At 37.5% G+C, this 26,903-nt stretch overlaps 1 protein-coding gene and 1 long non-coding RNA gene across 2 annotated transcripts; one reads left to right on the top strand and one right to left on the bottom strand.

The window, feature by feature from the left end:
- Positions 1-3,028: 3,028 nt before the first annotated feature.
- On the bottom strand, positions 3,029-3,482 carry LOC307169457. Its single transcript, XR_013823141.1, has 3 exons — positions 3,333-3,482; positions 3,168-3,251; positions 3,029-3,087 (listed from the first exon to the last, which is right to left on the bottom strand). It is a non-coding gene; the product is annotated as an uncharacterized lncRNA (long non-coding RNA).
- A 10,564-nt stretch (positions 3,483-14,046) lies between these two features.
- LOC307157301 (uncharacterized protein) lies at positions 14,047-16,684 on the top strand (the record flags this gene model as incomplete). Its single annotated transcript, XM_079869179.1, has 10 exons — positions 14,047-14,211; positions 14,303-14,497; positions 14,578-14,741; positions 14,835-15,132; positions 15,225-15,296; positions 15,380-15,438; positions 15,523-15,660; positions 16,196-16,330; positions 16,409-16,492; positions 16,571-16,684. Exons 3-10 carry the CDS (start codon positions 14,607-14,609, stop codon positions 16,682-16,684), a joined length of 1,035 nt encoding a protein of 344 aa, XP_079725305.1. The 5' UTR covers positions 14,047-14,211; positions 14,303-14,497; positions 14,578-14,606.
- Between the last annotated feature and the right edge of the window lie 10,219 nt (positions 16,685-26,903).

The raw sequence follows: 26,903 nt of genomic DNA, 5'->3' as shown, positions 1-26,903 counted from the left end.
GAAAATTATTATTTTCTGGTCCCGTTTGAATTGTGCCATGAATGTGAACATATGTTGTCTGTGAATTTTTTATATAACTTTTCATGTTACGAGTTTGACAGTATATGGTATGATTCTTCGGCTAGCAGTTGTGGAAAAGACATAACGAGAAAGACTACATGTCGCCTATGTGAAGTCACCCCATAAAGTTGACTTTTACCCGTGGTTTTCGCCAACCTCAACGATTTTGTCCTCTCCCTGAAAGAAGGCGGTGAAGTGCACCAAAGACACAGCCATGTTTAGCGGGATCCGTGAGCTAGTCCGTGCTAGTGGTGTTGACGTTTCAAACGCGTCGAGAGTTGTAGTCCACAAAGTGCTCTCACACAAAGTCTAACCGTATCAAACTTCTACCCGCTAAATTGTATCATTCTTTACACGAAAAGTTATATAAAAAATTCACAGACAACATATGTTCACATTCATGGCACAATTCAAACGGGATCAGAAAATAATTATTTTCTCCCATTCACTTGCATTGACGGTTTTTCAACTTTGAGGTCCAGCGGGGTTTTGCGGAAGGGGCGGGACTTACCAGCTCTATAAAGCCCCTTTCACACAGCGCATTGAACCCGGGAAATTGCCGGCAAATTGCCGGAACGCCTTCTGTGTGAACGCAAACACGACCCGGGATTGATGCCGGTGTGGTGAATTATACGGTAACTCTGAAGTATTCGGTAACCCTGAGGACCCAAGCAATCCGATTGGTTCAAAGCACGTTTTATGGGTAATCGCTTTAGTGCCTGGTTATAAATCATACAAAATTATTTTATTATAGAAGACGTTTGTACTACGTTTTAACGAGTCATTAATGTATTTAATGTATTTTAAATGATACGTTTCATATACTAGTATTTAACCGAAGCTATAGATTGTGAAATTAAACATTTCTCGTTGTTCGTGTGTTTTTTAGTTAGCTTAGATAATAGCATAGCATACAGCTAACGTTATCCGATGATCGTGCTATGAGCTTAAACTGCACTGATACTGCCTTACCGTATTCACAGCCATTCGTAATGCAATTATAATTATGTAATTATTTTTTATCCTCAATAATCAGCGCAATATGTTACAAGTACACTTTTATTTATTAAAAGAGCCATAAAATAATATTTATTTGTGTATATTACTATTTTTGCTATTACATTTAAATAAATTACAGAATGCTAGCTATGTTTTGTGGGCATACATATTAATTGGTTGTCTAGCCTTGACTAAAGAACACTATAATGTAATTATGGAATCACAATCTTAATGTAATTAATCAAACACCTTAATTCATATAATAATCTTTATTTTAAAGAAATAACATGTTAAAGTATGTTTTGTGACGAAATTATTTGTTTTAAAGAAATAGGGCATAATATGTTTTTTTTTATTACAAGCATGTAATTTGTGTACTAATGCATATGATTTATGTCATAATAATTCTTAATACAGAACATCATACAACACAATAACATTTAATGTAATTAAATTAGAGAATCAAAACTTATATAAAAATTGTATTAAATTACACAATACAATACATAATGAATTCTGAAACTGAATTATGAGATGTAATATATTACATTTTTATTAACACAAAACTACAAGCAAAATGCACATCGTTTTAGGACATTTATAGAGCTTTTTAAAATACACAACAATACAAAGCAGCTTTAAACAAACATACTCTAGTATGTCTTTACTTTCCTAAACACTTTTGTGATAGTCCTCTGGCTATAGATTGTGAAGATTTAAAAACCATTAATGTTGAGTTAGCTGTGTTAAAATATTTAATGAACTGTAAGGTTAAAGTTTTTTGAGAGCTAATGAGACAAATAGATGCAGTGTATTTTGCTGTATGAAAAGTCAAATCTTTAGTTTGAAGTAAATTCATGTTGTCTAGGCAAGTCACCTTTATTTATATAGCGCTTTTTACAATACAGATTGTATCAAAGCAGCTTCACATTGATAAAATGAAAATAATACAACAAAGTTTGTTTCTAGAAGAAAATTGCATCATTGTCCACCCAAATTAGACAGATCAATAATATTGTTGAATATTAAATGTCCCCAAATAAGCAAGCCAAAGCCAAGGCAACAGTGGCAAGGAACCAAAACTCCATCAGTGACAGAATGGAGAAAAAAACCTTGGGAGAACCCAGGCTCAGTCGCTCAGTTCTCCTCTGGCCAACGAGCGAACAGTGTATGATTATGATCCAGGCAGCATTACAGGTCAGAGGTCAGATTGGTTGTGTCGATGAGGTCGGCACTTCAGGGATGCGTCATGGTTGGGTCCACGTGCAGGTCCACCATCTAGTCTGGATACGGCCGGAGTCCACCTCACTTCAGAAACGGAGAGACTGGTTGACAATTCAGCACTGCGTTGTCGTCGCGTCCAGGCGTAGGTCCTTCATCTGATCTGGATATAGGACTATAATGCGTTAAGAGTTTGCTCAAGTACTGGGGAGCTAAACCATTTAGTGCTTTGTAAGTAATCAGCAATATTTAAAAATTTGTGCAGTGCAGTGTTGACAGAACCGGGCTAATATGGTCATACTTCCTGGTTCTGGTAAGAACTCGAGCTGCTGCGTTTTGGACTAGCTGTAGTTTGAAGGAACTCTGCAAAAACACACAAACAACACGTCACGTGCAACTGAACACTTGCAGTCTTTAGTGCTGTGGAACTTCACTCACTGTTTTTGCTTTGATATGCAAGCCCAAAGGTGCAACGCAGCAGCAGACACAGCTAGCTCGTTGAACCTGAGCTGTCATGGATGGACTGACTTTTGAGGGAACTCTGCAAAAACACACAAACAACACGTCACGTGCAACTGTACACTTGCACAGTCTTTAGTGCTGTGGAACACCACTCACTGTTTTTATGCATTGCTTTTGTGCAAAAGAAAAAAATAATTAATAAATGTACATTGGTAAATAAAGATAACAATTTTGACATTTATAAAGCACATAATACCATAGTATAGTCAGGTCCATCGCAGAAATTGACTTGTAGTTGCCAGTGGGGTCGTAAACTCGAATACGATTCAGCAAACCATCCAAGACCTTTACAACATAAACAGAAACCGCTTTAACCAAAGTAACAACTGTTGAGTAAAAATGTATTTTTTAAAAAACACACATACCCACAAAATGAAGTGGTTTCCCTTTTCGGGGCTCTGTCCACCAACAATTCTTGGAATAAGGACTGTGTCATTCTCATCAAGGTCCTTTAAAATATTTTTAAGTAAGTAAGTAAGTAAATGTGTCCCCTGCCCTTGAAATTTCTAATTTAATAGATTTTCATTTACCTTCAGACAAGACATGTGACTGTCATCCACATGTTTCTTGATAGTGAAGGATCGCCACCAGAGCACGAACGTGTGCACCTGTAAAGCAGTTCCACCATGTGCTTTACAGAGCTGTGCAATCCTTGTGTCAAGAATCTAAAAGAAATAGTAGATTTCAATGAAATGTTGTTGAATAATATAAGAAGTACAAATAGGAGGTTCGTGTACAAACGCCCATACAAATAAGCTGCCATTGGACGCATATGGAGGTCTTGCCTGAGTTCCAAAATTTCTCCAATCATGCATTCATGTCTATGTCTCACTACCCTCTAACAGAATCCACGGTTTCGAGAATATCCGAGAAACTTTATTTTTCAACCCAAAAAAAACAAAAGGTGTACGTACCCCTTACAGATATTTTGGGTCGAAAAATAAAGTTTCTTGGATATTCTTGAAATCTTGGATTCTGTTAGAGGGTGCTGAGACATAGACATGAATGCATGATTGGAGGCTCTAGAGCCTTCCAGAGCTGAGATATGGAGATCCCACAAAGCATTTATTCCATTGGGGCAAATAGAGACTCGCATACAGTGAAATTTTGGGATGAAATTTGGCCCTTTTGCAGCTTTTTGTTTGGACGTTTTCTGGAAACCGGGACTAATTAGAGTTATTACAAATATGTCTCAAAAATGTTATCAAATTAAAATTCTAACGTCGTCATTCAGCCATGGGAAACTTTTTTTCTGTGGACACAGTGTCTCGAAATCTTCAACTGTGGCCTGGCATCTCGGAAACTGAATGAGTGGCCGCTTTCTGTCGGTTTCCTCATTCAAAATGCGCATATACATTTCCTAGAAAAAAAAAATGCTTTGTAATTGTCTTACATATATAATATTATATAATATATAACAGACTTCCATTTATTTGACATCTTACCTCTTCTAGCTCCAAGATGTGAAAGCGATCCACTGAAAACTGATTTTTTTTTTCAATTTCTGTAAACACATTTGGATCAGTCACAAATCTTTGTTAAAGTTACTAATTGTACTTTTTTAAAAGCAAATCAAATAAAGCATACCTGTGCGTGATGCATCACCTCCTGCCATGTCTGTCTTCAGGCAGTAAGAATCATGGTCATCATGAATATTCACTGAAAAAGGTTGTATATGTAATATTTTAAATTTGCCATAAACATTTACTTCAAAAAGTGGCCCATCTACTGTAATGTACTGCTTTACTCACCATTCAGGTTAATGTCACGCCGCAGGAATGGTTTGAGTTGGGACACATTGGTTTTCTGGCGGAGAATGTTGCCTGATTTGTCTGCAAGTGTAGCAACCCCTTTTTCGGTAATGTCTTCGACCACAAAAGGGCCTGTCCAGTTCCCCTCTAAACGTCCACCTTTGCGTCCCTCTTTTCTTTTGTTTGCTTTGAGTACCTCCTCTCCTTCGTGGATGTGAAATGATTTCACATTTTTTCTTTTCCGGGACTCGTACTCCGCCTTTTGCTTCCCCTGTGCTTTTTCAATGTGACCCCGCACCTTATGAAAATAATGTATAATAAACAGATTTAATAGAATACCTTAAATAATGTGAATTATTGCTTAATTATAGTTCATACTACAGACAATTACCTTTGCCTGTACTGCTGTCACCTCTACTATCCTTGTGGGCATTACAATATTCGGATCCTTTCCTACAAAGCAATCTGTCTCAGATACTACCTTTGTGTTTAGAAGCTCTGGCGTGACTGGGTGCCGGTGAAACATCAAAAAGAATGGTGTATACTTTAAAAAAAGTGTTTCAACAAATTACATTTACATAATCAATTGCATATAATCATGTCTTTTTAAAGCAGTTCCAATCACCTGCTTTGAGGTGTTGATGGCATGCACCATATCCTCCAGTTTTTCGTCCCAGTCATTCTGCATGTCATTGCAGTACTTTGACAATGACCTCTTTATAGTCTGATTTGTCCTCTCATCCTGTCCATTTGACTGAGGTGGTAAGCTGACGTGACACACTGCTTCACACCCAATTCATTAAATATGTCCGCATTTAGCTGTTATCAAAAAGGTATCAAAGACATGGTAGATTCTTATAACATATAACCCAAACATTTTATAATAAAATCTTCTTAACTAAATAATAATAACCTGGTTCACAAACTCCCTCCCCTGGTCTGTGATTATTCATTCAACCAGTCCATATGCATTAAATGCTTGTAAGACCCCTGTAGCCACCTCAACTGCGGTCTTACACTTCAGGGATTTGGCGAAAACCCATTTGGTGAAGAGGTCAGTCATTGTGAGGACATAAATGTTCCCCTGAGGAGTGGTTGGAAATGGTCCCATCAAATCCATTCCTATTACATTCCAGGCTTTAGTGACCTTGATAGGGTGCAACACTGGAGCCACTGTTTTAATAGTATCATTACGCTGACACTTTGGACATTGGGCATCTAAAAAAAAAATGTTAGGTGTTTGTAGGATTTTGAGGACACGACTTAACACCATTAAGTATTTAATAGAATATGATCTTGTGGCCTCAATATAATATGTCGTGGCCTCTACATAACGTACCAATGAGTTAATTATTTACACTTGAGGGGCTGTATGAAACCATCTCGTGGGTCAAGAATTTGAGTCTACAATTATCTTACCCACTTCTTGACGTCCGGAAAGACGCCTTGCCAGTAGTATGCGCTTGCAATCTTATTAAATGTCCTTGTTATCCCCTGATGCCCACCTGTAGCTGGGCTGTCATGGCAGTCCCGAAGGACTCGTTCCTTCTGTTGCTCATCCATGACAACTAGACGGTTTGATCCGTCTGCAGTCTTGTAATAAAGATGTCCACCTGTATTAGAGACATAAAGAGGTAATGTGAGGGAACGCAACACACAGTAAATCACGTTATTTATTGAAGAAAATATTACGTAAAATTAGTTGTTTTATCATAAGCAAACGTAGCGGATACTGTAAATTACATAATACATAACACATTAAAAGGCAATTATATTTTTTCTACTTCCCCTGCACAATGAACTTCTTAGCAGAACGCCTGACAATTCTCACCAGTACTTCTCGGGTAAGACGAGTTGTGTCTTGTCTCTACCACAGGAACTTTTGGTGACTCGGTACAGAAGTTGACTCTTTATCTTTAACTCGTCTCCCTGCCGCTGTAACAGAGCAATGGTAGCATCAGAACTTTTTTTTCATCACTTTAAGGGCTTTTAAGACAAACTCATTAAGAAGTTTTCTCTCATTTACAACTCTTCTCAATTATAACTCATTTACAAGCAAAGTAATACATTACAAGTAACATGCATTACATAATCAGATCACTTTTTGATGTTATGAGTAAATAAATGCAATAAAATCACATACATTATGTAAGCACGTTACATTCTAATAATACAAATACATTTATTTACATGAATGTCACTGCAGATTAAGTATTTTCAAAAACACTATTCACAGTATAAGTATGAATTGTAGCTGAAATATAGCCATTGATGCATGAGGTCCACTACAGTGGACAGATAATTGATCAGATTTTTCTCCCAATCTAAAATCAAAACTTGAAAATTTTAACTGTGATATGACTCATTAGATATTGTTTGATGCTGCAAATTTTTTTTTTACCTACAAGAGTCTCCTAGGAAAGAAGGAATGGTTGAATATTCCGGAGCAACTTGGCATTTCTGACTGACCATTGACCATCTTGGTTTGGAGGGGAAAAAAATCGAAACACAACGGCTTGCCACTTGGTTGCAATGTATAGGATGATGCACCCGGGTCCAATAAAGAGGCTGATGTGCAACTATGCCATCAAAACCCGTGCAAATTTAAGCAAATGTTTTTTTAATAGCTGTCCACTGTAGTGACCACTATGCATGAAAGGGTTAATCCATATAAAACAGCGCTTAATCTTGCAAAGTATGTTTTGGTGCTACTGCTATCATTACGTTAGTAATTCATTAAGTTAACTATAAAGTGTCGCTATGTTGTAGATTGTTTTCATAGTTATGTGTGAACTTGTGTGTATGTGTGGTTGCATTAGTTGCAGCCTATAATTTCAGTTTTATTGATCAATAATAGCCATTATAAAAGCAGCCTAAAAGGTATAAGAAGCTATACAAGTCAAGACATAAATGAAGTAAAACGATTCAGTCAAACATAAGTCAGCAGGCTACAACGTTAAAGATAAATAGCCTAAATAATTTAACGTTATATAAAATTATGAAACTAAAACTTTGCCCTCAGCCAAAACGATTTGCCAGGGAACAAATTATAGATTAATGATATCAAAGATCGTACACGATCGATACACAAGACCAGCGGCAGACTTCAGCATCTCATCAGCCGAGGTATGGTTGTTCCAAGCGGGATACATGAGCGCTGAGCACCCGGTGATCCCTTCGATCTCACATCTCCGAAAACGTCAGATCAAATTTTTAAATAGGCGCTATCTGTATAAACAAACAACATATTTGAGATTGAAACAACTACATTATCGACTGAAAAACTCTTAAAACTACATTTCGTGACACATTAACAGTAGTATTTTTAAATTTCGCGGTCTTTCTCCTGCTATTGACGCAACTTGAGATTTTAAATATTAGCTATAGAATATACACAATTTACATATACAATATACAATTTAATTTAATCTTACCTTGCATATAGCAGCGGGATTTAGCATTCTACATAAAGCTACCACATAATAACACTAAAACAGCTCACGTTAGCTACAAGTTATCGCGAGAACAGATTTAGATCAGGCATACTACTGGCATACTAATTGGGTCCTCAGGGTTACCGAATACTTCAGAGTTACCGTATTATTCACCACACCGGTGTGATGAACAATCGGGTCCGGCTGAAGAAATGGGTCCGGGCTGAGGACCCCATTAGTATGCCAGTAGTATGCCTGATCTAAATCTGTTCTCGCGATAACTTGTAGCTAACGTGAGCTGTTTTAGTGTTATTATGTGGTAGCTTTATGTAGAATGCTAAATCCCGCTGCTATATGCAAGGTAAGATTGAATTAAATTTTATATTGTATATGTAAATCGTGTATATTCTATAGCTAATATTTAAAATCTCAAGTTGCGTCAATAGCAGGAGAAAGACCGCGAAATTTAAAAATACTACTGTTATTGTGTCACGAAATGTAGTTTTAAGAGTTTTTCAGTCGATAATGTAGTTGTTTAAAGCTCAAATATGTTGTTTGTTTATACAGATAGCGCCTATTTAAAAATTTGATCTGACGTTTTCGGAGATGTGAGATCCAAGGGATCACCGGTTGCTCAGCGCTCATGTATCCCGCTTGGAACAGCCTTACCTCGGCTAGAGCTGCTGCTGCTCTCTAGTCTAGTGGAGTGGTTAAACATGAGATATAATTCGTCTTGTGGGACGATCTTTGAAATCATTAATCTATATTTTGTTCCCTGGCAAATCGTTTTGGCTGAGGGCAAAGTTTTAGTTTCATAACTTTATATAACGTTAAATTATTTAGGCTTTTTATCTTTAACGTTGTAGCCTGCTGACTTATGTTTGACTGAATCGTTTAATTACTTTATTTCTTGACTTGTATGGCTACTTATACTTTCATAATTGCTATTATTGATCAATAAAACTGAAATTTAACAAAAAGAGACAGGGTTGTGTCATTTTATTTTATATAGCCTATGTAAGAATATTTATATATATATATATATATATATATATATATATATATATATATATATATATATATATATATGATATGATATCACCAACATGGCATGTATTTTTTTCATGTATGGGATGGGAAGTATTTCAGAGTATCACTGACAAAGGCTCAAAAGAGTCCATGACTTTCTAAAAGATCTTTTAAATACAGATTGTTTGTGTTTTTGTTTTACTTTTAGGACTGGAGAACATCTGGTAATGAGATGTCACTTTTTTCTGTTTGTTAAATGCTTAGTTACGGTTGGGATCTCTGCAAAGGAATACCTTCTCACAACATAGCGACACTTTTTAGTTAACTTAATGAATTACTAACGTAATGATAGCAGTAACACCAAAACGTACTTTGCAAGATTAATCGCTGTTTTATATGGATTAACCCTTTCATGCATAGTGGTCACTACAGTGGACAGCTATTAAAAAAAAAAATTCTTAAATTTGCACGGGTTTTGATGGCATAGTTGCACATCATCCTCTTCAGTGGACCCACCCTGGTGCATCATCCTATATATTTAAACCAAGTGGCAAGCCGTTGTGCTTCGATTTTTTTCCCCCTCCAAACCAAGATGGCAAATGGTCAGTCAGAAATGCCAAGTTGCTCCGGAATATCCACCCATTCCTTCTATCCTAGGAGACTCTTGTAGGTAAAAAAAAATATTGCAGCATCAAGCAATATCTAATGCAGGGTTCACCAATCTCGGTCCTGGAGGGCCGCTGTCCTGCAGAGTTTAGCTCCAACCCCAATTAAACACACCTGAACCAGCTAATCAAGGTCTCACTAGGCATACTAGAAACTTTCAAACAGGTGTGTTGGAGATGGTTGGAGCTAAACTCTGCAGGACAGCGGCCCTCCAGGACCGAGATTGGTGAACCCTGATCTAATGAGTCCTATCAAAGTTGGGTCATTATACGTAAACGTGCCATTTTGTGTCCCTTAGAAAAAAAAGCTCTGTAAATCTTAATAAACCATAAAACAAATAAAATATTTTATAATTTAGTTTCCATAATATGTCTAATAATATAAGAATAAATTAATTTCTGTTTCTTTTGTTTTTAAAGGATTTTAATCACATTTTTGTGCACAGCATCTTGCAGAAATGTTGAAAATGGCATGTCCCTCAGTATGATTTTTCTACTTCTCCTTGCATCATCTGCCTTTCATGAAGTTGATGGTAGAAGACAAGTGTTCTCTTCTTTTCTTTGAGTTCATGTAATATCTGAAAGACAGGGACACGCTCATTGTGTCAGCCCTGTTACCAGAAAAGCATATGTTAAAAAGTTATTTGTACATATTTAAAAAGGGATCTCCATATCTCAGCTCAGGAGAGGTGTAGAGAGCCAGGACTTGCACTCATCTCTACGCCTCATCGCCCTCTATCAGAATCCAAGGTTTCAAGAAGATCCGAGAAACTTTATTTTTCGACCCAAAAAAACTATAAGGCCTACCCCTGTCGTTTTTTTTGGGTCGAAAAATAAAGTTTCTTGGATCTTCTTGAAACCTTGGATTCGGATAGAGGGTGCTGATGCGCAGACAGGAGTGCAAGATTGGAGGCTCTAGAGCCTTCCAGAGCTGAGATATGGAGATCCCAGGTAGCATTTGTTACACTGTGCAAAATAGTGGTTTCACGGACAGTGGAATTTTGGGATGACACTTGGTGCTACGGACTCAGGGGAGCCCGCTGAGTGCTGATAAACAGGTTTCATCAAAATATTTCGAAAGCTGAGCTTAAAAACCACCGTGTCCGCGAAGCCACTATTTTGCCGCCAAATAGTGGTTTCGAGGACACTCATTTTTATGCAAATTAAACACTGAAATGACTTGAAAATTAGTGTGATGTGTTCAGTTGAGCGTGCTTAGTACAGTGGGGGTGGTTTAATTAACGAGAATTGATATCACACATGACGGGAGAGCAAAAACACATAAATGTCCCAGATCCAACCTATTCAGAGGATGCAAAATAAGGGTTTCACGGACACTGCATTTTTTTATGCACATCAAGCACTAAAATGACTTGAAAATGAGTGTGATGTGTTCAGTCGAGTGTGCTTAGTACAGTAGGGGTGGTTTAATTAACGAGAATGAAACTTTTTTAAACACCAAACTTTTCCGCCCGCTCCAGGGGGCCGTGGCGAGATGGAAAATGTCTCCCCCTAGTCGATCGGCCCTTTCCAAGCGGTGTTCGCGAAACCACTGTGGCAAATGCATTCATTTAATGGGTGGGTGGGAGTTTTATAGAAAATTTGGCACGGTGACCCCTGGGCCCGCCCCGATCGACATACCGAAAGCGCCGGTCTGTAGAGCGAAGGCAAAAATATTCACTAACCCTAACCCTAAAACTAACATTTTCAGCCTCTAACATTAATTGGCTAGTAGGAGTTTTATAGAAAGGTCCCAGGGGCCCCAAATTCGGCACGGTGACCCCAGGGCCCGCCCCGAGTGCCATACCAAAAGCACAGGGCTCTAGAGCAAAAGTGAAAAATTTCAGCTGCTATTGGGGATGCGAAAGTGGACTGACTTTGGTGGCAGCGATATCTCTGGAACATTTCTCATTTGCAAATGCCTTTGCATTTATTTGTGCAATGAGGTTGATTGTGGTGACAAACTTTGAAAGTAGTGCATATAACCTTAATGTATGTATGTGTATGTAAACATGAAGGTACTTTATTTTTGTTAAGGTTGTACACAACACAGTGTACGTGACATAAATGTGTATGATACATAAATCTTATTTATTAGGCCTAAATATGTATATATATAAATAATAATATATAAACAGATATATATCTGATTTCGTAATGTACGTTATTGTAATGCGTTTCTTTACTCGTAAAATCAAAAAGTGATCTTATTATGTAATGCATGTTACTTGTAATATATTACTTTACTTATATATGAGTTATAAATGAGAAGAGTTGTAAATGAGAGACAACTTCTTAATGAGTTTGTCTTATATAAAAGCCCTTAAAGTGATGAAAAAGAAGAATGCAATAAATAGTGTTTGCATTAGAGAAGAATATGATTTACAAAACAAAAACACAACCAAGCCCCTTTAACCTTTCAATCTTTTTTGTTTAATACTATGATTATCATTTTTCTTGTTGTATTTGTATTTCTTTTATGCACCTGTTCTGTATATTCTAATGCAAAGATGTAATGATATTGCCATGCCGTTTGTACATTACAAAAAAAAAAAAACTATTAGAGATAATGTTTTTTTACCATCTACAATATTTTTGCACACATCGAAAGGGCAATATATATATGTTACACAGGTTTTTAAAAACAATTTAACGCGACTCATCAATAAAATATTGTCATTTTTAAAGACACTTGAAAATGACCAATGAGAATGCCTCATCGCTTTTTTTTTTTTTTAAATGCGGGACTATATATACGATTGTCATGCTTCACAGGTCCCTTTCGTCAGAAATTCTACCAAGTATCTCTGCGAAAATTTCATCTTTGGACATCTGAGCATCTCTCTGGACAGTTTCATCTCTGTGACCAAACATCTCTGGACAATTTCATCTCTGCGACCAATACATTTACCTTACTTAATTCAAAAATACCATTTAATTATCAATTTAACTTAACATTAATTATTGTTTTTTTTTTCCCTCATCATCCAACATCTCAGTAAGTATATCCATCACCCGGTGTATTTTAATAATGTTTAATTGTAGTTATATTTTAATATTAACGCAATTATCGGCCTGTAATAATGTTTACCGTTATAGATACTTAAAACTAAGTTCATAATTCTTGCATGAGCATGCTTTTCTTTCGGAAAAACTATTTGCAATGTTATAGGCCTAATACAATTTGGACGAAAGTATTTGTTGCCGAATGAAGAATGAAAAATTAAAGGCCTCAGGTCGTGTAACGTTAACGTTATAGGCACTTACAATAAATACATCAAAGCGAGTTTGAGCACCTGCGCACAGTTGCATTGAATATATTAATATATATATATTAATAACTCGTGCTATCCAAGTTATTTTATTTGTTTCTGTCATCCTTTAGCTAGCGTTACATTGATCATGCTATTAAAGCAAATGGTTTTAAAACATTCGAGCGCGAAAAGACACACACGTGTCCTGACAGACGCGCACCTATGGTGCGCACTGCGCAGCAGTAATTGGCAGTCGGCAACGCAGGTCTTAAAGGGACAGCACCCAATATAGCGGTCTCACTCGAGGTCAATCAAATAACAATGGGAACAGAGAAAATTACTCACTGCTCCTAACTAAAGAACCTTTGTAGCTTTAATAAGGATTCATTTCTAATTTATAAATTATGCAGTGCAGAGTGTTTGATCGCTTTATTCAATTTCTTTGTATTTCCCATATTTATCAAGACATCAGTAGCTGTATTAGTATCAGTGATACTGGCCTTCATTTATATAAAAAAATGTCATTAAACAAGTATTTAAAATATAATTCTTTATAGTTATTTTATGTTGTTTCTACATTAATCTGGAGATTAATGTGAAGTTATTAAATGATAAAATATAGTAAAAACGTATAGAAACTTGGGTAACACTTTATAATAACGTTCAGTTGTAAGTCATTAATAAGTGGTTAGTTAATGATGAACTAATCATTTACAAACCATTCATAAATTATTATAGCAAGTGATATACTAACATTTTACGTATGTTTTGTAAATTAAAGTCATTAAAGTCATTTACAAGTGATTAGTAAATGATTAACTAATTATTTATGAAACATGACTATGCGTTCATAAATTATTAATAAGTGATATGTTCATTATTTTATGTATGTTGTGTAGATTCAGTTACAAGTCATTTACAATTGATTAGTTAATGATTAACATTTACAAAAAATGAATATGCATTTTCATAAATGTTCGTTATGTTACATTTTTGTAATGATACTATTAAAACAGTGGCTCCAGTGTTGCACCCTATCAAGGTCACTAAAGCCTGGACTGTAATAGGAATGGATTTGATGGGACCATTTCCAACCAGTCCTCAGGGGAACATTTATGTCCTCACAATGACTGACCTCTTCACCAAATGGGTTTTCGCCAAATCCCTGAAGTGTAAGACCGCAGTTGAGGTGGCTAAAGGGGTCTTACAAGCATTTAATGCATATGGACTGGTTGAAAGAATAATCACAGACCAGGGGAGAGAGTTTGTGAACCAGGTTATTATTATCTAGTTAAGATTTTATTATGAAATTTTTTGGCTATATGTTATAAGAATCTACCATGTCTTGCATACCTTTTTGATAACAGCTAAATGAGGACATATTCAAGGAATTGGGTGTGAAGCAGTGTGTCACGTCAGCTTACCACCCTCAGTCAAATGGACAGGATGAGAGGACTAATCAGACTATAAAGAGGTCATTGTCAAAGTACTGCAATGACATGCAGAATGACTGGGACGAAAACCTGGAGGATGTGGTGCATGCCATCAACACCTCAAAGCAGGTGATTGGAACTGCTTAAAAAAGAAATTATTATATGCAATTGATTATGTAAATGTAATTTGTTGAAACACTTTTTTTTAGGGCTCTACAAAGTATACACCATTCTTTTGATGTTTCACCGGCACCCAATCACGCCAGAGGTTCTAAACACAAAGGTAGTGTCTGAGACAGATTGCTTTGTAGCAGAGGATCCGAATATTGTAATGCCCACACGGATAGTAGAGGTGACAGCAGTACAGGAAAAGGTAATTGTCTGTAGCATGAACTATAATTAAGTAATAATTCATAGTATTTAAGGTATTCTACTAAGTCTGTTTATTATACATTACTTTCATAAGGTGCGGGATCACATTGAAAAAGCACAGGGGAAGCAAAAGGCGGAGTACGAGTCCCGGAAAAGAAAAAATGTGAAATCATTTCACATCCACGAAGGAGAGGAGGTACTCAAAGCAAACAAAAGAAAAGAGGGACGCAAAGGTGGACGTTTAGAGGGGAACTGGACAGGCCCTTTTGTAGTCAAAGACATTACCGGAAAAGGAGTTGCTACACTTGAAGACAAATCAGGCAACATTCTCCGCCAGAAAACCAATGTGTCCCAACTCAAACCATTCCTGCGGCGTGACATTAACCTGAATGGTGAGAAAGGCAGTACATTACAGTAGATGGTCCACTTTTTAAATTAAATGTTTATGGCAAATTTAAAATATTACATATACAACTTTTTTCAGTGAATAGTCATGATGACCATGATTCTTACTGCCTGAAGACAGACATGGCAGGAGGTGATGCATCACGCACAGGTATGCTTTATTTGATTTGCTTTTAAAAAAGTTGAATAAGTAACTTTGACAAAGATTTGTGACTGATCCAAATGTGTTTACAGAAATTGAAAAAAAAAATCAGTTTTCAGTGGATCGCTTTCACATCTTGGAGCTAGAAGAGGTAAGATGTCAAATAAATGGAAGTCTGTTATATAATATATAATATTATATATGTAAAACAATTACAAAGCATTTTTTTTTCTAGGAAATGTATATGAGAATTTTGAGTGAGGAAACCGACAGAAAGCGTCCACTCATTCAGCTTCCGAGATGCCAGGCCACAGTTGAAGATTTCGAGACACTGTGTCCACAGAAGAAAAGTTTCCCATGGCTGAATGACGACGTTAGAATTTTAATTTGCTAACATTTTTGAGACATTTGTAATAGCTCTAATTAGTCCCGGTTTCCAGAAAACTTTCAAACAAAAAGCTGCAAAAAGGGCCAAATTTTATCCCAAAGTTTCACTGTCTGCCCCAATGGAATAAATACTTCGTGGAATCTCCATATCTCAGCTCTGGAAGGCTCTAGAGCCTCTAATCATGCACTCCTGTCTGCGCCTCAACACCCTCTATCCGAATCCAGAGTTTCAAGAAGATCAGATAAACTTTATTTTTTGACCCAAAAAAAATGACAGTAGGCCTTATAGTTTTTTTGGGTCGAAAAATAAAGTTTCTCGGATATTCTCGAAACCGTGGATTCTGTTAGAGGGTGCTGAGACATAGACTTGAATGCATGATTGGAGAAATTTTGGGACTCAGACGAGCCCTCCATATGCGTCCAATGGCAGCTTATTTGTATGGTCATTTGTACACGAACCTCCTATATGTACTTCTTATATTATTCAACAACATTTTATTGAAATCTACTATTTCTTTTAGATTCTTGACACAAGGATTGCACAGCTCTGTAAAGCACATGGTGGAACTGCTTTACAGGTGCACACGTTCGTTCTCTGGTGGCGATCCTTCACTATCAAGAAACATGTGGATGACAGTCACATTTCTTGTCTGAGGGTAAATGAAAATCTATTAATTAAATTTCAGTGGCAGGGGACACATTTACTTACTTATTTACTTAAAAATATTTTAAAGGACCTTGATGAGAATGACACAGTCCTTATTCCAAGAATTGTCGGTGGACAGAGCCCCGAAAAGGGAAACCACTTCATTTTGTGGGTATGTGTGGATAAAAAAATACATTTTTACTCAACAGTTGTTACTATGGTTAAAGCGGTTTCTGTTTATGTTGTAAAGGTCTTGGATGGTTTGCTGAATCGTATTCGAGTTTACGACCCCACTGGCAACTACAAGTCAATTTCTGCGATGGACCTGGCTATACTATGGTATTATGTGCCATATAAATGTTAAAATTGTGATCTTTATTTACTAATGTACATGTATTAATTTCTTTTTTCTTTTGTACAAAAGCAATGCCTTCCGAAATACTTGGGACTTGGGAAAATGGACTGTTGAGTACCCAGAACAGTGGAGGCTGGCTGATTCTAACAACTGTGGGGTTTTAGTTTGTACAGTAAGTTAAAAAATGCTTTTATTTATTTATTTTATTTTTATCTACATTAGTTTAACAACTGTTTTTATTGCATTAGATGGCAGAAATGGAGGTGAGGGACAAATGGGCCTCTATGAAAAACGAGGTGATACAGGGAGAAGATCTGTGGCATCTGAGAAAATATCACGCATCATCACTGGCAGCATATGCTGTTCAGCATATGACGTATAAAAGGTATGTGTAAAATGAGTGTCCTCATTCATATAAATCAACTTAAAAGTTTAATAAATCAAGTAAATCGATGATTTTTAAAATTTAGGACAGTCGAGGAGGTGGAAAAAAAAGGAATTTGTTCTCTTGTCAGTGATGCTGAAATTCAGGTACATATAAGACTTTACAAAATTTAAAATGGCTAGATACTGTTTGCTATATGCAATATTTTTTTCAGGAGTTGTTTCAAGGAATTGTGAAAGGTTCGGTGAAACCCACGTGGAACAAATGGTGGCAAATGAAGACTGAGAAAATGGCAAAACCTAAGAGCTTTCATCCAGCCTTGTCAGCACATGCTGAGGAACTTTTAGGACACATTGACAACATTGTGTTTGAGCAAAAGAAGGACAAAAAGCTTGAACATATCGACCTTGTAATGTGTGAATTGATTCCTGAGGTAAGCATTTTAAGGGATCGTGTTGGTACAAATAAGTACTCTAATTTTTTATTTCACCAAAAAAACACATTTTCTCACCCTGGTATCATTTGATAATATGTTGGGAGAAACTGATGGCTGATTTTTATGTTTTGGTTAACTAACTCATTAAACTAACATTAAGTAATTACTTTTTTTATCTTTTGTTGTACAGATCAGCCTTATAATACTGAGACGAACGGAAGGTTTCAGTCACTTTTGGGCTGATATATCTTATCTTGTGGAGTGTGTCATTAAAATGGCCTTTTAATGTCACAACATCCCAGGTTCAACGAGCTATCTACGTCTGCTGCTGCGTTGCACCTTTGAGTTTGCTTATCAAAGCAAAAACAGTGAGTGATGTTCCACAGCACTAAGGACTGCAAGTGTTCAGTTGCATGTGACGTGTTGTGTGTGTGTTTTTGCAGAGTTCCTCGTGCCAGTCCATCCATGGCACCCAGGTTCAACGAGCTAACTACGTCTGAAGCTGCGTTGCACCTTTGAGTTTGCATATCAAAGCAAAAACAGTGAGTGATGTTCCACAGCACTAAGGACTGCAAGTGTACAGTTGCATGTGACGTGTTGTGTGTGTGTTTTTGCAGAGTTCCTCGTGCCAGTCCATCCATGGCACCCAGGTTCAACGAGCTAACTACGTCTGAAGCTGCGTTGCACCTTTGAGTTTGCATATCAAAGCAAAAACAGTGAGTGATGTTCCATAGCACTAAGGACTGCAAGTGTTCAGTTGCATGTGACGTGTTGTGTGTGTGTTTTTGCAGAGTTCTTCGTGCCAGTCCATCCATGGCACCCAGGTTCAACGAGCTAACTACGTCTGCTGCTGCGTTGCACCTTTGAGTTTGCTTATCAAAGCAAAAACAGTGAGTGATGTTCCACAGCACTAAAGACTGCAAGTGTTCAGTTGCATGTGACGTGTTGTGTGTGTGTTTTTGCAGAGTTCCTCAAGCCAGTCCATCCATGGCACCCAGGTTCAACGAGCTAACTACGTCTGAAGCTGCGTTGCACCTTTGAGTTTGCATATCAAAGCAAAAACAGTGAGTGATGTTCCACAGCACTAAAGACTGCAAGTGTACAGTTGCATGTGACGTGTTGTGTGTGTGTTTTTGCAGAGTTCCTCAAGCCAGTCCATCCATGGCACCCAGGTTCAACGAGCTAACTACGTCTGAAGCTGCGTTGCACCTTTGAGTTTGCATATCAAAGCAAAAACAGTGAGTGATGTTCCATAGCACTAAGGACTGCAAGTGTTCAGTTGCATGTGACGTGTTGTGTGTGTGTTTTTGCAGAGTTCTTCGTGCCAGTCCATCCATGGCACCCAGGTTCAACGAGCTAACTACGTCTGCTGCTGCGTTGCACCTTTGAGTTTGCTTATCAAAGCAAAAACAGTGAGTGATGTTCCACAGCACTAAAGACTGCAAGTGTTCAGTTGCATGTGACGTGTTGTGTGTGTGTTTTTGCAGAGTTCCTCAAGCCAGTCCATCCATGGCACCCAGGTTCAACGAGCTAACTACGTCTGAAGCTGCGTTGCACCTTTGAGTTTGCATATCAAAGCAAAAACAGTGAGTGATGTTCCACAGCACTAAAGACTGCAAGTGTACAGTTGCATGTGACGTGTTGTGTGTGTGTTTTTGCAGAGTTCCTCAAGCCAGTCCATCCATGGCACCCAGGTTCAACGAGCTAACTACGTCTGAAGCTGCGTTGCACCTTTGAGTTTGCATATCAAAGCAAAAACAGTGAGTGATGTTCCATAGCACTAAGGACTGCAAGTGTACAGTTGCATGTGACGTGTTGTGTGTGTGTTTTTGCAGAGTTCCTCGTGCCAGTCCATCCACGGCACCCAGGTTCAACGAGCTAACTACGTCTGCTGCTGCGTTGCACCTTTGAGTTTGCTTATCAAAGCAAAAACAGTGAGTGATGTTCCATAGCACCAAATACTGCAAGTGTTCAGTTGCATGTGACGTGTTGTGTGTGTGTTTTTGCAGAGTTCCTCGTGCCAGTCCATCCATGACACCCAGGTTCAACGAGCTAACTACGTCTGAAGCTGCGTTGCACCTTTGAGTTTGCTTATCAAAGCAAAAACAGTGAGTGATGTTCCATAGCACTAAAGACTGCAAGTGTACAGTTGCATGTGACGTGTTGTGTGTGTGTTTTTGCAGAGTTCCTCGTGCCAGTCCATCCACGGCACCCAGGTTCAACGAGCTAACTACGTCTGCTGCGTTGCACCTTTGAGTTTGCATATCAAAGCAAAAACAGTGAGTGATGTTCCATAGCACTAAGGACTGCAAATGTACAGTTGCATGTGACGTGTTGTTTGTGTGTTTTTGCAGAGTTCCTCAAGTCAGTCCATGACACCTAGTCCAGCCTCCTCACCTACCAGGTCACGACCGCACCATCTAAAGGGGAAACTGACTGACTGCATCATCTAGGCCTTAGGATGGTTCCACAAAGAATTGACTGCACATACAACATGAATTTACTTCAAACTAAAGATCTGACTTTACATACAGCAAAAGACACTGCATCTATTTGTGTCTCATTAGCTCTCAAAAAACTTTAACCTTACAGTTCATTAAATATTTTAACACAGCTAACTCAACATTAATTGTTTTTAAATCTCCACAATGTATAGCCAGAGGACTATCACAAAAGTGTTTAGGAAAGTAAATACATACTAGAGTATGTTTGTTTAAAGCTGCTTTGTATTGTTGTGTATTTTAAAAAGCTCTATAAATGTCCTAAAACGATGTGCATTTTGCTTGTAGTTTTGTGTTAATAAAAATGTAATATATTACATCTCATAATTCAGTTGAATTCATTATGTATTGTATTGTGTAATTTAATTAAATTTTTATATAAGTTTTGGTTCTCTCATTTTATTACATTAAATGTTATTGTGTTGTATGATGTTCTGTATTAAGAATTAATTCTGACATAAATCATATGCATTAGTACACAAATGACATGCTTGTAATAAAAAAGCATTTTATGCCCCATTGCTTAATAACAAATAACTTTGTCACAAAACATACTTTAAAAATGTTATTTCTTTCAAATAAAAGATTATTATATGAATTAAGGGGTTTGATTAATTACATTAAAAATTGTGATTCCATAATTTTATTATACTGTTCTTTAGTCAAGGCTAGATTTAATATTTATACCCACAAAACATAGCTAGCATTCTGTAATTTATTTAAATGTCTAAACTGGTAATACGAAAAATAGTAATATACACAAATAAGCATTATTTTAAGAATATTTTAATAAATAAAAGTGTACAAAATAATTACATAATTATAATTGCATTACGAATGGCTGTGAATATGGTAAGGCAGTATCAGTGCAGTATAAGCTCAGGAAAAGCTCATAGCACGAATCACGATCATCGGATAACGTTAGCTGTATGCTATGCTATTATCTAAGCTAACTAAAAAACACTACCAACGAGAAATGTTTAATTTCACAATCTATAGCTTCGGTTAAATACTAGTATATGAAACGTATACTTTAGAATACATTAAATACATTAATGATTCGTTATAACGTAGTACAAACGTCTTCTATAATAAAGTGATTTTGTATGATTTGTAACCAGGCACTAAAGCGATTACCCATAAAACGGGCTTTGAACCAATCGGATTGCTTGGGTCCTCAGCCCGGACCCATTTCTTCAGCCGGACCCGATTATTCACCACACCGGCATCGATGCCGGGTTGGGGACCTAGTAACATTGCCGTGTTCAGTCCCGGAACGCGCGCTGTGTGAACAAAAGCCGTAATAATGCCGTGTCGCAGTGATGACGCTGAAGGGCGGGATAGTTCGCCAGCTGTGAAGCGGTATGTAATGCGCAAGTTTATGATCGAAGCAGAGAAATAAATGCACAAGCGTGGTTTCTCGAGAGAGAAATCGCAGCTCATAAGCAAACTGAAGACGCTGCTGAGACATTACAAGTCACATCGATGTCACGTGTCTTTCCGGGACATACACGGGTTGTGTGTGAACGCGCTCTCTGATTCCGGAAAATCACTGGCAGTGTGAATGAACCAAAATCAAACGAACCCGGGTCAAATCCCGGGTCACTTTATCCGTGTATTTTCCGGAATCTCTGTGTGAAAGGGGCTTAAGAGAAATCACTCTTCCGTCTACAAGGCTAGCTACCACCAGAGCTTGAAATTCATTTCACATTCACACAAAATGTCTAGTTAGTTGGCGAACTCATTAGTGCATTACTCCTCGTTTGTATTTCTTTCGAAAAGGTGAATTATTGCATGGTACCTGGATGTTCAGTCAGAACATATGCGGTGCGACACTAGGAAACTAGTTCACAACACAAACGTCCGTGTCCTCGTCTGAATCAGAGATTTCGTCCAGGAGAAATTGTCATCGTTGAAATTCTTTGCCGCTGACGGACTCTATCTCTGTGTTCGTAGTTGCATCTTACAGTCTATGAGTTGCATAGTGAGATCACCGGCGCCACCAGTCCGCCCTAACTCGAGCCAGTCCGGGCTCCTCGTCCGCGGCAGGCAGGTCTTCTGCCTCGGCTGCTCTTCGCTATAATGCGGCTTGTAAAGGTAGCCACAAACACCTGATTCAAGCATCAGACTTCCGAAATCCTCTTCCTCTAGTCTATATCATATTGAGCACACTCCTCCGCTATTGTCATAACTTTACATCTGTCTCCACAGCGCCTGTTAGCTTAGCTTCAAACAAGATGGAGGATATTGCTTTCAGTTTCAGAGAGTAAAGTCCCACCCACTGATCTGTAATAGGTCTGTAGCGTGAGCGGGTCCCGCCCCCTGGGAAAGATGAGGAACTAGTGCTTGTAGTCTCAACAGAAATCCCCCCCTCTTACACTTCCCCCTACAATGACGCAAAATGACGATTTTTGCGTCATTGTAGGAGGAAGTGTAAGAGGTAAATAACGGATTTCTCCCGTCTCAGGGGAAAATGAGAGAGTGTTGCACGACCATTCAATAGTATGACTGGGTTTCTAACAATGCAAAGCTTAATGCAAATGGGTGAAGTGTCCCTTTAAACGTTTTTAAAACGTTGCACTGCAACATTACCTAATTGCAACCTAAAAACAACGTTGTGAAACGTTGTAAAAACGTTGTGTTTGCTGGGTTCAAATGAAACACTCAATGAATCATCAACACCAAAACCTGTTTATTCTCAATAAGAGCTTCGGTAGAGTCTGACAGAAATAAACTCAATCTGGTTATTAATAACAAGTGAAAGCAGCATTTGAAAAAGACTGTTAAAAAGAGGCATGATGTGATTGGCTGCCAAAAAACACCTGTTAATCTTTACTTTTTTTTTATGAATTAAGATTTTATTTATTTATTTTAATGTATTGTTTTATTTATTTTATAGAATTTTACAGAATACCATATAAAATATACCTAGGGGAGAGCGGGGCACAACCTAACGCTTTTTGACTTTCTCAGTTTGTGTAAATCTACTAATGGTTCAGAGTATTTATTTTTTCCCACATTAATTTCCCACATGTCTAGTACAATTATGTGTTTTTGTTTTATTAATACAGTATATACTTTTTTCTTGACATAGCCCGAAAGAATGGAAGTGAAATGTGACAACATGCCCCATAGGTGGGGTACATTGTAACATGTGTGGGGCACATTGTAACATAACATATGGCAGCTTAAAATGTTATCTGATCTAATAAAAAAATATATACAAAACAAACTAAAATATTTTCTAAATAAAATACAATTAAAAAACTTTTTCATATAAAATAATGGCAATTTTTAATAATTAAATAGACTACGAACACATGAAAACACAGCTATACAACATAGTTCAAAACAAATAAATAATTAGTAATTTCTGGACATTGACTCTGTCTTTATTCACCTTTTTCTCACGTTTTCTCAATAAAATTAATAAAAGTATAGAATATAATAGCATATTTCTAATAGGGGCACATTGTAACGCAGTGTTACAACATGCCCTCGCCTGCACAACTGGGATTTAAACCCGGCTAGTGTCTTCTGCTGGTTAGCGAAACATTAAAGAACTATCTCAACTGTTAAATAACATCTTGGAGATTAAAATAATATCAGATTTGTCTTATTTTAAATAAACACAAAAAATAGAGATGAAAAATTAACTTAAGTAAAAAATTTACTTTTGTTATGGTTTAATAAATGTCTATGGATATCTTCCAAAAAAAAAAAAATTTTGGCGGATTTTTTTTTTCTATATAGTGTTGATATGGCAACTAGTAAATAAACAAAGTTCCCTCATCCAAGCATGTGCGGAAGTATTTAAAACAAGCGTGTTACAACTAACCCCGCGTTAGGTTGTGCCCCGCGCTCCCCTATACTTTTTTTCATAAACACAAACTGCCCTCCACCCAGTGCTATTCTACCCAGAGTTATATTTTAACACACATTCTGTGTTAAAAATCTACACAACATGTGTCAAAATTACCATCAATACATTTTGTGTTGTTTTTTAACACATCTCTTTTTAGAGTGTATGAGTTCAGTGATTCAGCTCAAATGATTGTGAAATAATGATTATGTAAAAACATAATCAACACCATTAAATCACCTTTTCCTTTTGTTCATCTGGCTGTTATAACTCTGGTACAGCAGCCAAACAAAATCTAAAGTTAATGATTTAAGGGTCAAGAGCCCGACAAACACTTGTAACAATTTCCCTTACACTATCAAAGCAAGAGAAAAGTACTGCGCGCAAAACATAAGGTAACGGGCGGATCGGATACCTACTGATATAAATAAAGCCAGTAACAGCTTACTTTCGTTAAATAAACACTAAAGAAAAAATATATAGAAAAAGATCTACATGTATGTAGACTTAAATGAATTATATATTAACGAAAATACAATGAAACACAAGTTCAACCAAGTGTATTGAGAGATATCACATTATAATACCCAGACGGGCAGCAACATGCGCTTATTTCACAGCTGGAGGCACGGCCGCACTCCGACACAGCAAACAAACATTCTCAAATTATGCACACACATTTAACCCTCAAAACCCCAATGTCCCAATGTCCTGGCCAGCAGACCGAATGTTCATTCAAGCGACATAAATTGTCCGTACGAAACTACAATGTCCTCCGCGAGAAGAAAAAGACACAAAACAAAAATATAAGGCGAAGCGTGGCGAGAAGCCGCAGTCAATACATCCCCCGTGGACTTACGCAATCTCGTCACAGTCTGTTTAGCCGATGGGAAGCTGTGGTAGTCCAGAAAACAATTGACATGTAATCCCAAAACAATAGGGTTTTAGTCCCTTTGATGAATTCTTTATGCAACTATTACACAGAGCCCGCTAAACTCAGACCGCTTCCCCGTTTGAACTCCGGAGTCCTCTCCCGACGTCACTTCCCATTCTCCTTAAAACCATATTGCGTGACATAAAAATGACAAGAGGACAAAACAAAAACAAATAAAAGTCCATATAATAGTCCGTGATTACACCACAGGCATCTGATACAACATTTAGCTTTTTTTTCATGTGAAGAGAAAAAACAATAACAAAGCATGTTTATCATCACCTCAAAAAAACTGTACATAAAGGCAGAATTAGGTGACTATTACACACTGATCACCATAATGATGACTTACAGATATTTTAAAATTATGGTTTTCTCCTTCAGTGATTCTGCTTGTTAACATCAGGGGCCTGTACCATGAAGGTAGCTGAACAAACTCGGGGTTACAGGATAAGTTTTGAGTTGACAAAACCAAACCGATGCAATCAGGCTTTATTGGTACCATGATGCAGCTCATCAACTTTCTCTGTCAACTCAGGCTTTGATCCTCAAGCTATGATTACTCCACGCGCGCGTGCACATAAAAGAGTGACGTCGACACTGAACAACCAATCGCGGGTCGCGATTTTTCCGCGGATGAGCAAGAGATAATCATTCATAATTACGATGAATTTAAATATGTATTTCAAGCTCGAAACAATACGGTCTCTGCTGCCAAAGCAAGAGAAGACTGTTGGAGAAAGATTGCTGATTGTTAATGTGTAAGTTAAACAAATACGTTCTATTTATGTAAAATGATGTATGTATGTGTAGCCTATACGTGTAATATAGCCTATAGCCTATTTTCATAATATATAAAAATGTGCATGTAGCCTACCGGTACTAAGAAAAATTAATATTCATTGATTTTTAGATGCAACCCCAACTCCAAATGTTCTTGGCAGCAGATAAAGACGAAATATAAAAAATATAATTCAAAGTGGTGAGTATTTACCACAACCTTTTATTATTTTTGTGAACATTTTATCACAAACACTTGTTTGCAGAAAACAGAAATAAAGAATTAAATTCAGAAAACCAGAATACACTGTGGCAGAGTAGTTGGCTCTGAGTAGGCAATAAGGGACGGACGATTATGGATGGGATTACAGGTGCTACAATCTGACCCTGGTGCTGGCTCCTCTAAGCAAGTAACACTGGGTACGTGTGCAATACATTACTTCTTTTTTAAGTTTTAAATATGGCTGACTGTATGTTCTGCAGTAGAGGGAAATACAGTGTCCCTGTTGAAGCCAGCACACACACAGTCTCCCACACAGAGGTCAGTATGCAGCAGACAGAACACCAAACATAACCTGCTTTACAACAGTTATGCTTTACATTGGCCTATTTTTATTTATTAGGGTGGAGGAAATGATGAAGACACTGTGTCTGTGTGTTCTCAGACACAGGGCCGGCCCGCGGCATAGGCAGTATAGGCAAATGCTAGGGGCGCCACTCATCCATAGGGGCGCCAAAATGAGTGAACGAGTGAATTTTTTTTTAAAAAATTTTTTTTTATTTTTTTTTAATAATACTATTTAAACCATTACTTCGAAATACTACCAAATAAAGCAAAAAAAGTCCGGCACATCAATCTTCCCCCGCCCAGCGAGTGCTTAAAGTGCGTCAGAAAAAGTGCGCGCGCGCGATCAGTTGTTGGTAATTTGTTGTGTAGCGTGCGCGACGCCGCATCCAATGTAGACAGCATTGCTTTTGGTTTGCTTTTGTTTGTTTTAACACACTCAGGCTCCCCTGTAGAAACGGACCTGGCAGCTCGCGCCAGGTCTAGACACGGTGAAAGTTTCCTGATTGTGACGGATGGCCAAATTTACATGACACATTATAAATTAGCATTATAGTCTGCAATAAATATAGTCAAAAAGAAGAGAAGAGGATAAAAGGGGATAAAGACAGGTAAAGTGCATGATGTAGTGAATTAACAGTTTATCTAATTGCATAGTAGTAGCCTAAGATACTATAATTTAATGGCATTTATTTTAACCTTAAACTTAATGTTAGCAGTTGTGAGTTCTCCAGAGGCCACAGACAGTGTGATTTTGTATAACAA

The sequence above is a fragment of the Squalius cephalus genome (genome assembly GCF_949319135.1).
Source record: "Squalius cephalus genome assembly, chromosome: 1".
Lineage (NCBI taxonomy): Eukaryota > Metazoa > Chordata > Actinopteri > Cypriniformes > Leuciscidae > Squalius > Squalius cephalus.
The sequence above is the reverse complement of the archived record's forward strand: the minus strand, read 5'-3'. Positions and strand labels throughout refer to the sequence as shown.